The following is a 13,618-nucleotide window of genomic DNA, read 5'->3' as shown; positions in this document are numbered from 1 at the left end:
GCTGAGCCCCGACCCTGGTGATGGTGAGTGGAGGGAATGAATTCGTGGTGTTGCTTTGCTCTGTGTGGCTTTTGCTTCCTGCACGGTTTCGGATCACAAGTTTTCCGGCTTTCACCCTGTGGTTGTCTCCACCGTCCAGGGGAGAGCGAGCAGCTGAGAAGGGCTGGGGGCGGTCTGGGGATGGAGCTTTTTGCTCAGCAAAAAATCCCTTTTGGTCAGGGATTGAGGCTGCGGCTTTTGGCTGGGCAGGGCCGGGGGTGCCGCTGCAGTTCCGCAACCGCGGATCGGCGCTTCCGCCTATTCGGCCAATCAGGACAGCTGGAAGTTCGTTTTTTTAGCCAATCAGGATGAGGATTGAAAGTTCAGGGGGTATTTTTAGCCAATCAAGAAATGATTTGGTGCCCCATATCTGGCTAATCACCACACGGATTGCAGCGGCAGCTTTTCTAGCCAATCAGCTCCCGGCTCGGAGCTGTGGTTTGGCCAATCAGGACACGAGCTGGAGCTGCTGGACGTGGTTGGCCAAAAAAAGCCGCGGCCTGAGCCCGATTTCTGATTGGCTGAGACTCCGTTGGCCCCGCCCCCTCCATAGCCACCGCCCGCCAGGGACCCCCCAGGACACTCAGAGCTGGGGGCTGTACAAGGACTTTATTCACAACAGCTAGAAATTTTTTAAATAAAAGCACATTTCTAAGCAGCAACCGCGGGGAGGGTTATCCTGGAGCGGGAGGTGGTGCAGGCCCTGTGTCACCGCCGGAGCAGGGCCTCACGCCAGAGCAGGGATTCATCAGAAAGCAGTGTTGGTGGTGGAGTTGAGAACGTCAGAAGTGCTTTCAAACCTGGAAGCCTTTGAAAGTCCGCGCTGTGGAAACAAGAAGTGAGAGAGAGGGATGAGGGAAGGGAGAGAGAGGGCTGCTGCCTCACATTTCAGTGGGGACAGAGGCAGGCAGGCCAAGCTGCCAAAAGGAGATGGAATACAAATTAATATGGGAACTGTTTAACTTATAGGCAATGAACGTTAATTCCTTTCTTTACCAAATGTATGAAAAATGTAACTCTTCTGGTAGTGTGACACAGTAAATCTCTGGCTCAGCCCAGCCTGATGGGAGGACAGAGGCTGTCCAGGGCCCCCCGCCCTGAGAGAGGAAAGCTCCTCTCCAACCTCTGCTCACTGCACCCTGCCGGGCTCTGTCCCTGCACAGCCGTGTCCCCGACTGCAGCCTGGCCTCTGGGCTGGTGGCTCTGTCCCCAGTGGCTGCTCAGGGCCCTCTGCCACCAACTCTGAAGTTCTCCCTGGGGAGGCAGGGGCAGCCACCCTGTGAGAGGACACCGAGGGGGACACAGGAGGGAGCAAAGGTTCTGTGCTCTGCAGCGAGGAGGGTGGGGTTAGAAGAGGTGAATTACCGCAAACTCAGAATAGGTGCTGGCAACAGAACTAACGCTGTGGTTACGCTGGGCAGGGGCTGTGGGGGTGCACCCACCGCTCAGGGTGGTTCCATCCAGCTGGGACATGTTTTCCTTGTTTCTCTCCCTCAGCCTGGATCGGGGGGGCTTCGCTGCCGTGCGGGTGGGAGTCCGGGCCTGGCCAAACTGCGGGGAGAGGTGACAGTTATGGGATGCAGGAATTGAGCAGGGGCAGGAGAGCTTCAGTCTGTGGAGCCAGAGCAGTGTCAGGCTCCAGGAGCTCTCCAGACTCTGGGGTCTAGTTCTGGCCCCTGAAACATGCTGCACAGAATCACAGCATCCTGCAATCACGTGGGTGGGAAGGGACTTTAAAGCCCATCTCGTTCCACCCCTCTGCCATAGGCAGGGATGCCACTCACTAGACGAGGATGCTCAGGCCCTGTCTGGCAGCACACACACATTTTGCAGGCTCAGCACTGAGGAACAGCTGTACTAGAAATCTGTAGAGGAAGATTTCTGGCACCCTCCTCCTTCAGGTCCCAAACCCCCCAGTAGGATGCAGAGCAGACTGCAGATAAACAGGCTCCTGTCCCTTACGAGCTTAGCAGGGGAGGCAGTGAACCATGGGGTGACAGCAAGAAGAGCTGCACCACCTCAGCTCCCCTGTCCCTTCCAGCCCAGCCCCAGGCAGGGACTCCCCCAAGGCCCCTCACCTTCTTCCCAGAGGGTGGCAACCGAGACGTGGGCGAGTGGGAGATGGCTCCCCCAAAGGCTGAGCGAATGGTGCTGTTGGATGTAGTGCTGGCACTGAAGGTGCTGTGGAGCTGAGGGGAAAGCAGAGCACATATCACACAGGACATCTTCCCATGGGGCTGCAGCCCCCTGACCCTTCCCCACAGGGCCGAGGCCAGCCCAAGGTTGTGCTCCAGCCCAGGGAGAGCTCAGCTCCAGGCAGGAGCCCAGCTCACCACACTGCTCTGCAGGGACATTTTACCTTGCTTACTTTGGCAGGTGTGTGGGGGCTGAGCATGCGCCGCTTAATGGGTGTCTGTGGGGTGCTGCCATACAGCATCTCCGTCTCCATTTGCCGGCTCTTCTTCAGGTGCTGTGGGAGACACCTGCACTTACACACCCTGGTGCATGTGTGACACTGCCAGTAGGCACTGCCCTGCAGCCAGCCTGGCACAGCCACACAGCAGGAACTTCATCAGATATCAGGTATCCACAGCCAAGTGTCACCTCTAGCACAGCTAGGGCCAGAAAGGGGCTCGGCCCACGCAGACGTGACAGCAATGGGCACCAGCCCCACTGCCTGCCACTTCCAAGCTGGGAATGAGCAGCTAGAGCCCAGAGCAGTGGCTGGGACCCAGCAGGGACAGCCCTAGGCTGGCATTCCTAGGCAGGAGCCAGGGACACTCCCAGGCAGAAGCCAACATGCTCAGCTCTGTACTCACCCGTTCCTGCTTCTCCTTCTCCTTCTCTAGACGATACAGCTGCCACTGCTCCGACACATACTCCATGAACTTCTGCCCCTTCACCAGGAAAGCTCCTTTGAACTCCTGCTCCCAGATCTGGACCTTTCTCTCCAGCTCCTCCTGCAGCTGATCAGGACATGAGGGCAGTGTAGGGGCTGCCCTGAACAGACATGTCCTCACACTTAAGGATCCCTTTTTCTGTCATCACAGGTCCTGCCCCAGGGCTGGACCTACCTTAGACAGCGTCTTCTGCAGCTTTGCTCGCTGCTTCTCCTCCTTCAGAAGGTTTCCTCCACGATTGGTGAAGCGACTGGGGTCAGTTGCTTTACTCTGGTGGAGAAGGGTGGTCAGGAGAGACACAAACACACCACTCAATCCCCTCAGCCTCACATGGTGAAGGCCCCAGAGGAGCCAGCCCTGCACAAACACTTCAATACTTGAAACACAGCACCTCATCCCTGCACTGGCCCACCATGACTTCCCAGTGCCTCCCTGCTCCGTCCCAGAGCACTCTCCCACAGGAGCAGAGGTACACACTGACCCATGACCTGGCATGCTCTTGCCTGGACAATACCTCTAGCTCCAAGAACAGCTTCCAGTTCTCCTCCCATTTCTGAACAGCCTCAAACAGATCTTTGTGTGTTTCATAGTAGATCTTCATCTTGCCCACCTCAGCGTCATGCAGCTCGAGCAGGGTCTCTGTGTAATCCTCTGGAAGGACACAACAGCCAGGTCAGGGGGCTGCTGGAACCACTCAGATCCCTCCCCAAAACTACCTGGACAGCCAGCACACACCATCATAGAAGGGGCTGAAGCTTTCCCTTTGCTCCTGGCTGTAGAAGCATTTGTCCCAGTAGTCAGCTAGCTCTGCCCGGATTGCATGGATCACGGATTTCATGTTCTGCAGCTTCAGCTCCTCCAGACGGTCCACTTCCTGCTGCAGCTGTCCCCAGGACCAGAGCACAGGTCAGGGAGGAAAGGGGGAGAACATGGTTCATCTTCTGTGTGAGCTGCTCTCTAGAATGAGGCAGCACCACCCTCCAGCTCCTCCCTCCATGAAGGCAGAATTTGGCCTGCTCCCCTCACCCCTCACTGAGTAACCAAGAGCATGAGATCCCCCAGAGCTACTGCCCTCAGCCCTCCCACCATGAGCACAACAGGGTCCTTACAGCTCTCCTAATCTGGATTCTGGACCCAGTCAGGTGCACGGCTGAGGACTCTCTCTCCTCCTCTGGGATCTGCAGCCTTTCCCAGAGCGCGATGATCCTGGTGCGCAGCTCTGCGCACACAGCCTCGTTCAGGGCCCGACGAGCTTCCAGCTGCAGGGAGAGGGAGCAGGGGATCAGCACAGCCTTTGGCTCTGCTGCACCTGCAAAGCCACACACCTGGCACACGAGATCTCCTCAGCACCCCTGAAAAGGGTGACTAACACACAGCCTTGCCAAAACCTAGCGGTTGCTCTTACACCATGGTGGCAGCTGCAGCCAGCACACACACCAACCTCCAACACTGCCTCAGCGCACAACATACCTGCTGCAGCAGGTTCTGGAGGGCCACAATGTTGTCCTTGGACAAGCAGAACGCCTCCTCATCCTCACACACCACGTCCCGCTCAAAGCTGGTGTCCGGGGTGTGGTCCAGCTCCTCCATGAGCAGAATGATCTGACGCTTGTTGCTGACAAATTCTTCCCGCCTTTGCTCCTGGAGGTGAGGGTGGTGTCAGGAACCAGGGGTCCCTTGCAGGCCCCTCAACAACCCCCTCGCCCTCCAGGCTCACCTTCAGGGTGTTGAGGGAGGCCACGTGGCGCCGGTAGCGGTCCAGGTCCTCCAGGCTGGGCACACTTCCAGTGTCGATGCTGAACAGAGTCGTGCACAGGATGTCACACAGGTCTTGGTCCTGTTCCTGCAGGGCCTTCAGCTCCTGCTTCCGGTCCCGCTTCTGCTTCTGTAGCACCTCCACGCGCGTGCGCAGGTTTTTCTCCATCTGAAGGATCGTACTTTCCTCCTCTGTCTGCAAGAGGCCAGAAATCAGCTCTGTTCCACTCTTCTCCCACACCTGGCTTATGCTTTTTATACAAAGACTGGGGCCACCAGGCCTGGTCTGAGTGAGATGTTCCCCATGAAGGTGCATGAACACCAGTAAAGTACAAAACAAGGTGCTGGAGAACACTACACAACCAGTGCCAATGCCTGGCCTGTGAGGAGTCACAATGTCCTTGGCTCTACCAAGCACCTGGAAAAGCAGTTTTGAAGAGATATTTGCTTTCTAAGCTCTGGCCTCTTGAGACACCCAGGCAGAGGCCAGGCAGCAGCACTGCTACCAGAAGGACCCTGGGATCCCACCCCTCACCTCAAAGGGGCCCAGCTGGAGCTCCCTGCACAGGGTGTCCAGTTCTTTCCGACACAGGACGATGCTCTTTAGGAGACGCTCCTTCAGGCTTTCCTCCTCTGCCACCATCATGTCCAGGAGACTCTGCAGCACAGGCGTGGTTAGAGGCAGGGTATGGGAATGAGGAGCGGGCAGGGACGGCCGCTGGAGACCCACGGCAGGGCCCGAGTGAGGTGTGGGCAGTGTGGGGAGCCCAGTAGGATGGGGCTGCACAGGACGAGAGCAGAGGTGCGGTAACAGCCGGGCAGGGACCCCCGGTGCTCCCAGACCTGGCCGGCCCCGTCCTGGAGCCCCGAGAGAGCAGTCCCGGGTGAGCTCAGGCCGAGCTGGTCCCGGGCTCCCGCTGCAGCAGGTACTGGGCTCAACAGAAGAACCGCTGACCCCCCGCCCCTCACCTTGATGTGCTTCCTGACCACGTCAGTGCGCTCCAGCCGCTGCTCCTCGGGAATACCGATCTCTTCCCAGATGTCTCGCAGCGCCGCCATGGCCCGATTCAGGCAGCACACGGCCTCGGCCGCCACCACCTCGCTGAGGGCACCGCGGGCCGTCAGCGGCCGAGGGCAGGCTCGGGGCCCGAGAGCCGCCCCAGCCACCGCCCGTCCCGCCGGGACCTCGCGCCCCGGTTCCCAGCGCTTCCGCCCAGCCGTGCCCCCAGCCCCGATTCCCGGTTCTCCCCAACTCCCGGTTCCCCCCGATTCCCGGTTCCCCCCGGTTCCCTCCATTCCCGGTTCCCCCGGGCCCGCACCTTTTCCTCGTCGCTCCGCGCTCCATTGCCGCCGCTCCGCCGATTCGAACTCCCCTCCCGGCCGCGCTGATTGGCTGCCGCGCCACTGCGGCCCCGCCCACAACCGCCACCCGGGCGGCGCCTCCGCCCCGCCCCAAGCAGCCCCCAGCCAATGGTAGTGCAGAGCCTTCTGCGCTTCCAGCCAATCCGGAGCGAGACCGCTGCCGCGTCCAGCACGGCTAACGGCGCCACCGCGCGCCCGCCCCGCGCCGCGCCTGCGCGTCCCCGCGCCGCGGCTTCCACCGGGCCCCGCCCGTCCCACGGCGGCCCCGGCCCCAGCGCCGCGCCGGTGCCCGCGGGACAGCGCTCCCACACACACAGCCCTAGGCCAGGTCGTTGTCAGCAGAGATGTTTACTGGCGGGCTTCCCCCGGCCCCCTCCGCGGCTCAGGCCTTGGCCTCAATCATGGCCTCCATCATGCGGGCGCTGTTGGTGATGGCCGTGGTCAGGAAGATGAACTTGCACCCTGCAGCAAAGGCGTGTCGGTGCCCCAGCAGTGCTGTGGGGCAGCACCGGCCCCGCCAGCCCCATCCCCGCCCATTTTCCGGTACAACCGTGTGCCTTGGCACCCCGGAGCACGGAGCCTGCCCGGCTGCAGCGCTGGGACCCCCGGCTCCTGCCTGCTCCCCACCCTGCCCAGGCCGCTCATACCTCTCTCCTTCCCCAGGAAGCGGAGGGCTGCGATTTCAGAGAAGGTGCAGCCCCCCAGGAAGACAGCGAGGACAACACGTTGGGACTCGCAGGCAGGGCTGTCCTCCACGGTGCTGTCTGGAGAGGGAAGAGCGCTGTAGGGATGGCAGCTGCCAGCCCCGCCGCCCCCAGCCCCCAGCACTACCTGAGACACAAAACTCGTTGCCATTGAGCAGTCGCACGACCTCCTCCAGGCCCTGCCAGCCGCGGCGCTCCAGTACCTGAGGGACGGGCAGGGTGTCAGGCTGGCTCAGGACACTGCTCAGGAGGCCCGGAGCAGTGCGTGACCACCACCCGCCCCGCTCCTGGGCAGAGAGGCCCCTGCTGCACTCCCCAGAAGGAGGCAGGGGCTTTGAGGGGATGTGCCTGGTTCTCTCCAGCAGCAAATGAACTCACCTGCTCGATGATCTTGCAGCTGAGGGGTACATAGGCCCCGCCAAAAACATACGCCATGTCCCGAGGCATTTTGAGGTCATACTCGCCATCCAGCCGAGGGATCTGCAGTGACAGGTGACTAGAAGGGTACAGGACCAGGCTGCCTGGGGCCTCACCACCCCTCAGAGGTGCAGAGGTGAGGAGGGACAGACACTTGGAGCTCTGTCCCCACCTCCCACCCACCGTGCCAGAGCCAGCACCACGTGGCCTGGGGGGGCTGTGCAGCAGGGGCCAGGGACAGAAATGTCACCTTGCCAGCACCCCAGGACCTCTGCCTCAGGATGGAGGACACAAGGCTGCATGCCCAGTGCCACTGCTGTGTTGGAAGGGGGCAAGGAAGTGCTGCAAGCACACTCACAGGGCACAGGCTCAGGGAAGAGTGGGCCCCCAGCCCTGAGGAGAAGCCTACAGACTGCCTGGAGCAGCTGCAGCAGCTCTGGACCGAGCTGTGTCCCCCTGAGGTGCCAGTCTGCAGCCTGGGCACAGGCTAAGCACAGCTCTCTGCTCTGTGGGCAGCCAACACCCCTTGAGGACGTACCAAGCCCAGCTTCTTGCTTATGGCTCGGAAATTACTCTTCCTGGCCAAAGAATTAAATGCGTCTGTGATCTTTCCTGGAAAACATGACAAGGAGAAACATCTGAAGAGGCTCTGTCTGGACCGCAGAGCCAGGCTGGCAGAGCTGTGTGCTCTGGAGGATGGCTGTGGTGTCTGCCAGCCCTGCTGCCCCACAGCACAGCGCCCTGCGCCGCCTGCAGCAGCAGCAGCATCGCTGGAGTCACGCTCGGTGCTCGCAGCCCACACCTCTGCCACGTGTTTCCAGCCAGACCTGCGGCAGCAGCTCCCCTTCCCAGGCTCCCAGGGACACGGGGCTGGCTCACCTGCAGCACGGTCTGTCACCAGCTTGCTGACTTTGCTCTCCACTGCTGTCAGGGTCTCCCCCGCTGACTGCTCTGTCAGCAGCCCGATGCGCTTGAGGTTGTGGAAGGTCAGCAAGTGCTCAGGCCCGTAGCTCTGTGAAGGGGGCAGCCAGATCAGTGTGGAACAGCACGGGAAGCAGACGGGGTGTTCCTCTGCGGCCTCAGAGCCCCCCAGCAAGCACAGGGCAGGGGCAGGTGGAGCCTGGGGCTCGCGTGGAGCCTGTGGAGGCAGGGCCCATCCGCAGGAGCGCTGCTGCCCAGCACCTCGTGGCCAGAACCACGGCGAGGGGAACCCCCATCCTACACAGCTCTTGCTCTGCAGTGACTCCTCGGGCCCTCACCTGCAGGTACTGCGTTTTCAGGGAGCGGTAGTCCTTGGGGACCAGACCTGTGGGGAGCAGCAGGTGAGCTCTGTGCCAGGGCTGGGCCTGGTGCCGCTGCCGTGGCCCAGCACAGCGGGGCACTCACCATTTTCCGTGATGGACAGGAGGCACATGAGGCGCAGGCTCTCGATGGGGGACACCTGTGGGGAGCAGGGTTAGGGGGGCAGGCCGGGGCAGCTGGAGCAGGTCTCACCTGTGGGTCTCACCTGCCGGTCAATGTGCTCCTCGATGAAGCTGGTGCTCTCACGGATGTCAAAGCCCTCCAGCAGTGCTGTGGCAGGGGCACAGGCAGCATCACCCCAGGGCTCTTGCCAGCCCACTGAGCTGGTCTCTGGGCTCTGCTGCCCTCCCAATGCCCCACCCCACCACACATTCCCTCTCAAGAGAGTGCAGCCAGACCCTGCTAGGATCTTGAGACACCCCCGAAACAAAGGGACTGTGGCCACACAGGCAATAATCAGGCATGAGGCTCCCTGGGCCTGGGGCAAGCGAGGCCATGGGTCAGACTGGGACAGGGACAGGCACAGATAGGGCATGGAGCAGCACTCACAGTGTTCAGCCTTGATGGTCTCTTGGAAGTCCTGCTTGGTTTTCTTTTTCATGATAGACTCACAGGCACCAATATCTACACAGCCAAGAGACACAGCGGCTTTGGAGGGGAAAGGGCTCAAGGGCTCGGCAGGCAGATAGCACAAGCCACCAGCCCCTGCCCTGCCCCTGCTGGGCACATCCAGGGCTCCCCACACCCCCCCTTTCCCCGGAGCTCCAGCACTTGCAGTACAGCCGAGGGCCCCTCCCTCCCCGCAGGTTCCTACGCAGGCTCAGCAGGCGATGCTCCTGCTTCAGTCCCTTCAGCTCCTGGGACACGAAGTCCTTCATCTGCTTGATGTCCATGCCCCGGCGCCGCTGCAGGAGGGAGAGCACAGGGCTGGTGGCCTGGCTGCGAGGGACAGTGCCGCAGGTGTCCTGCACGCCAGGGTGACACTCACGTCGTACTGTGCCTGCAGGTTCCGTGACTTCTGGCTCAGGAAGCCAAACACGCTGGAGAAGTGCTCATTCCGAATCTGGCTGAACACCTGTGGAAGCCCAGCCAGCTGCAGCCCTGCAAACACAGACCCCAGGGCCAACACCCCCAGCAACCCGCACAGCACGCTGGCCACACGCCGCCCCGCGCCCCAAAACCCCGGCACAGCAGCCTGTGTCAGTGTGTCCCTCCCAGCCAGGCCACACCACGCTCTGAGAAATGTTCCTCAGGGATCAGCCTTGATCAATAGCACCTGGCTCCTCCCCAGCTCAGCAGAAACACTTTTTCTAGGAACTAGTACTGTCTAAGCAGCTCCTGTTTTTTAATGAACAGCTAGGAAACTTATTTTTGTAACCGAATAAAAACCCAAGTGGAGTCATATTTTCATTGTCAAGTCCCATACTTAAATACCAACCTGAATTGTGGCCAGGATGGAAAATTACAATGAACCTTGTGACTCAACAGGAGGCTCTTCCATCTTCCTTTCCAGCCTTACCCTTTCCTATCCTTTTGATTCCCCCCTCATTTCCCACCTCCACCTCCATGAAGATATTTTTGGGTTGATTTTATTTTGGATTGATCAATTTCTAATTTTTATTTTCTTTTAATCTGTGTGTTTTAACCTTTTAGAACTTTGCCAGCTAATTTGGTCATGCTGCAGCTTTTATGTTAAACCCGTTTTTGCGGATACCTTTTCTGGTGATTCCTTTAGCAACTTTAAAACACTCATTTGTGACACAGCCCTGCATGCAGGGACTCTGCCAGGTTCAGAAGTGGAGCTGCACCTGCACACCAGGTTTCTCTGGTCTCTGTGCCCAAACCCACGCTCTGGGGGCCCAGCTGCCCCCGGCCACTCCTGCTCAAGCTTAGGGGAGGGAATGGTCCACTCTGCCTCCTCCCACCAAGGGGACTCCCCCAAGGCTCGTGAGGACTCACTTTGTCCTGGGAATTGAGCAGCACCTTAATGCTCTTGTCAGAAGAGGTGACATCTGGCCCAAAATCCACACTGCCTGCAGGGAAAAGTGAAGAGCTGCTTTGTCCCAAACATAGCAAAACTCCCACATGCACGAGCCTTGCTGTAAGAGGCAGCAGAGACAGGGGATGCCAGCCCAGTCTCTTGGTCAAAGTGAGGACTGTCCCTATGGATCACCTCCAGCAGCACCACCTATTGAGACTGTCCCCGTGGGAACAGCCTGACAATACCAGGCACAAACCCTGCAGATGCTGGCCAGGTGAGCACAGAGCTCTGTTCTGCCCCATCTGAGCACAGAGCTCTGTTCTGCCCTGTTCTGAGCACAGAGCTCTGTTCTGCCCTGTTCTGAGCACAGAGCTCTGTTCTGCCCTGTTCTGAGCACAGAGCTCTGTTCTGCCCTGTTCTGAGCACAGAGCTCTGTTCTGCCCTGTTCTGAGCACAGAGCTCTGTTCTGCCCCGTTGCTGTTCCCAAGTCACCTACCACACTTGATGCGGAAGGTGTCATCCACGAGCCCCTCGTAGACCACTTGGGAGCAGAGTGCTGTCACGTAGTCGGTGTCTGCAAGGAGAGCTGGAGCCAGGCTGCCCTCCCACTCCTCCTGCCGCCCCACACAGGCTTTCCCTGCCCCTCTGAGAGACCTGCTGCCCAAATTGTACCCTCTGTCCTTGCCTCAGCCCACCTCTGTCCATGAGGAAGACGTGTCCAATCTCAGGCTTCCTGCCCTGGCCTTCACTCTCACTTTCCTCCTCCAAGTCCCGCCACAGCTCGTAGCTCATCTGTGAGGGGCAGAGGGTGCCAGGGCCGGGGAGCAGCCCCAGGCTCCCACCAAGGGCCCTGGCACACAGCGGGGCTGACAACCAAGGCCAGGCTCCCTCCATCAGGGCACGGGGGGCCCACCACACCCCAGCGAGCAGCAGCTGCCCCTCCGCTGCCCACCTTAGCATATGGGACCCCCCCTCAAAAACCTGCCCAGGAGGAGGCACAGCACAGTGACACCTCTGTGGTGACGTGCTGCCATGTGGCTGAAGGGGTCCAGGTCCCTGCAAGCTGTGCCAGGAAAGGGGACCCAAGGGACTCCTGGTGCCAGCCACACCTTAGCACAGCGGCCGATGCCATAAGTCTTCCCAAAAGGGCCATAAAGGGAGTTCAGCAGCTGCAGGGCTCTGGCAACAGGGTTGATCCAGCGGTGATCTCCCTCCTGCAGGACAAGGGAGTGTGGGCAGAAGGCTGGCAAGGTCTGCCATGGCAGGGGATTGGGCTGGGCACTGAGCTGGGAGCTTCATCCCAGGAACACAACAGGATGCCCCAAAGCTGCTCAGCTGGGGACACAGGGGCCAGCTTGGGGTCACTCCCCAATAAAAGCTGCCCCTGGGGAGTAGACAGGGCCCATGGTGCAGACCGAGGGGCTGAGCAGGACACCACACATCTCCTCTCTGAACAGCACCTTGTCCCAGCCCCGGTGAGGCACAGGGGACAGGATGGTGCTGTCACCTCACCACAGTGCCCCACTGACCAGAAAGTAGTCACGGAAGAACTCGGGCAGCTCCATGCTAATGATGTCTTCATCCAGGGGCAGCAGGTAGAAGGACCATTCATCGCAGGTGACATCTGTGTTTGGAACAGGGATAGGGGACAGTTATGCAGCCCTGGGCAGGAAGAGCCCCAAGAATCACAGCAGCCCCAAAACAGGGCCTGTGGGGCTTCAGACAGGATGGGTGGCAGGATCCTGTCTCCTCTCCTCAGGCAGAAGAGGGGCCGATGCCGTGCGGGCACACATCTGTCTGCAGGCCAGCAGCCAGCCTCAAGAGAACCATGTTCCCTGCCCACCTTCCTGTCCCTCCGCACACAGGGATCCCAGCACTGGAATTTAACTGGGATCCTGCGGTGCCAGCTACCCCGAGCCAGCGCCGCAGCCCCACTCACCACCGAAGACCCCCTCTTCCTCCAGCACCATCTCGCAAGCATAGAACTGGAAGGGAAGGGAAGACCCTCAGGGCCACGCAGGCTCTAAGCAGGAAAAGCTCTGGAGGGGCCCAGCACCTTCCCGGGTGCAATAACACTTGAGTTTACGTAAACGTTTCTGCGTTAAAAACTAATTTTGATATCTATAGAAGTGGGGAAGGTGCAAAGGCTGGGCAGGCACAGAGTGACAGGGGAATGGGCAGCAACCGTGTGTCCCACTGACCTTCTGGGGGCTGAAGATGATTTTGTACTTCCTGCTCCTCCCTGACATCTTGTCAGCGTTGACAATATCTGTGGACACCCCGCACAGCTGCCCACCCTGCCAGGCACAGCTCCCCTCGGCACACAGAGCCCGATGGCCCCAGGCACAAGTGACACCGGGGAGCGGGGCTCGCCGAGAGCCCCTCAGGCGCGGCCACAGCGGTGGCCCAGAGCTCCAGCCCCAGCTGAGGGGCAGCCGCCTCTGGGGCCGCACTCACCGGCGATGAACCTCATGGTCCTGAGCCGCGGCCGCACCAGGAAGCAGAACCTGCAGCACAGAGGGGAGCGAGGGGCTGCTCGCACCCGTCCGCGCCTCGGGGCCCCTTCTCTGCACAGCCCTGCCCGGGCCCGGCCCGGGGCACTCACTGGTCGCTGGCGCCGGGGGCCGGCCGTGTCTCCACCTTGTACAGCTTGTCCACGTCGTGCTGCTGCGGGGACAGGGCGCGGGTTGTGCGCGGGCGGCGGCGGCGGGCGGGGGCGGCCCGAGCGGAGCCCGCGGTACCTTCAGGATGGACACGTTGGCGATGCGGTCCAGGGGGCTCATCAGGTCAGCCTCGATGAACAGATCCTTCTTCCCGGGGAGCTGCGGGCAGGAGGGCATGGGCCGGCACCCGGCGGCTGCCCCGCGCCGACCCCGACTCCCGACCCCTAAGCCCCGGGCCAACACCGATCCCGCCGACTCCCTACGCCCGCCCCGGTGCGTGACCCCTGCCCCGGGCGGCCCTCGGACCTGCTCCAGCAGGTAGACGAGCTGGTCTCGCGCTAGCCGCTTGAGAATCCCGAAGTCCGGCAGCTCGGGCGCGTCGCGCCGCCCGGCGAGGGCCATGACGGCGGCCGGGTCGGCACCGGGAGCGGCCGAGCGCGGGCGCGGCGCGGCCGGAACTCCGCGGCGGCGGAAGCGATCGATACCATGGCAACG

At 61.0% G+C, this 13,618-nt stretch overlaps 2 protein-coding genes across 10 annotated transcripts; both read right to left on the bottom strand.

Annotated features, from left to right (window-relative positions):
• Positions 1-629: 629 nt before the first annotated feature.
• Positions 630-6,228, bottom strand: PRC1 (protein regulator of cytokinesis 1). 5 transcript variants are annotated; one of them, XM_015639342.3, is made up of 14 exons: positions 6,014-6,228; positions 5,664-5,796; positions 5,230-5,352; positions 4,657-4,890; positions 4,410-4,580; positions 4,049-4,198; positions 3,675-3,822; positions 3,454-3,590; positions 3,114-3,209; positions 2,859-3,005; positions 2,408-2,509; positions 2,118-2,228; positions 1,405-1,590; positions 630-862 (listed from the first exon to the last, which is right to left on the bottom strand). In XM_015639342.3, the coding sequence occupies exons 1-14, from the start codon at positions 6,037-6,039 to the stop codon at positions 788-790; spliced, it is 1,839 nt and encodes a 612-aa protein (XP_015494828.1). In that variant the 5' UTR covers positions 6,040-6,228; the 3' UTR covers positions 630-787. The 5 variants fall into 5 exon arrangements, with proteins under 5 accessions (XP_015494828.1, XP_015494829.1, XP_015494827.1 ...); XM_015639343.3 differs by having other exon boundaries at positions 1,441-1,590; positions 2,399-2,509; positions 6,014-6,225; XM_015639341.3 differs by having other exon boundaries at positions 2,399-2,509; positions 6,014-6,223.
• A 157-nt stretch (positions 6,229-6,385) lies between these two features.
• Positions 6,386-13,574, bottom strand: VPS33B (VPS33B late endosome and lysosome associated). 5 transcript variants are annotated; one of them, XM_015638790.3, is made up of 23 exons: positions 13,430-13,574; positions 13,202-13,282; positions 13,066-13,127; positions 12,918-12,967; positions 12,662-12,729; positions 12,400-12,445; positions 11,990-12,084; positions 11,570-11,674; positions 11,156-11,252; positions 10,957-11,046; positions 10,439-10,512; positions 9,468-9,554; positions 9,294-9,384; positions 9,029-9,103; positions 8,685-8,749; positions 8,564-8,618; positions 8,437-8,483; positions 8,057-8,189; positions 7,716-7,789; positions 7,139-7,240; positions 6,888-6,963; positions 6,704-6,820; positions 6,386-6,518 (listed from the first exon to the last, which is right to left on the bottom strand). In XM_015638790.3, the coding sequence occupies exons 1-23, from the start codon at positions 13,523-13,525 to the stop codon at positions 6,439-6,441; spliced, it is 1,866 nt and encodes a 621-aa protein (XP_015494276.1). In that variant the 5' UTR covers positions 13,526-13,574; the 3' UTR covers positions 6,386-6,438. The 5 variants fall into 5 exon arrangements, with proteins under 5 accessions (XP_015494276.1, XP_015494277.1, XP_015494278.1 ...); XM_015638791.3 differs by having other exon boundaries at positions 13,066-13,124; XM_015638792.3 differs by having other exon boundaries at positions 10,957-11,034; positions 13,430-13,573.
• Positions 13,575-13,618: the final 44 nt, after the last annotated feature.

The sequence above is a fragment of the Parus major genome, chromosome 10 (genome assembly GCF_001522545.3).
Source record: "Parus major isolate Abel chromosome 10, Parus_major1.1, whole genome shotgun sequence".
Classification (NCBI taxonomy): Eukaryota; Metazoa; Chordata; class Aves; order Passeriformes; family Paridae; genus Parus; species Parus major.
Note: the sequence above shows the minus strand (reverse complement) of the source record. Positions and strands in the feature narration are given on the sequence as shown.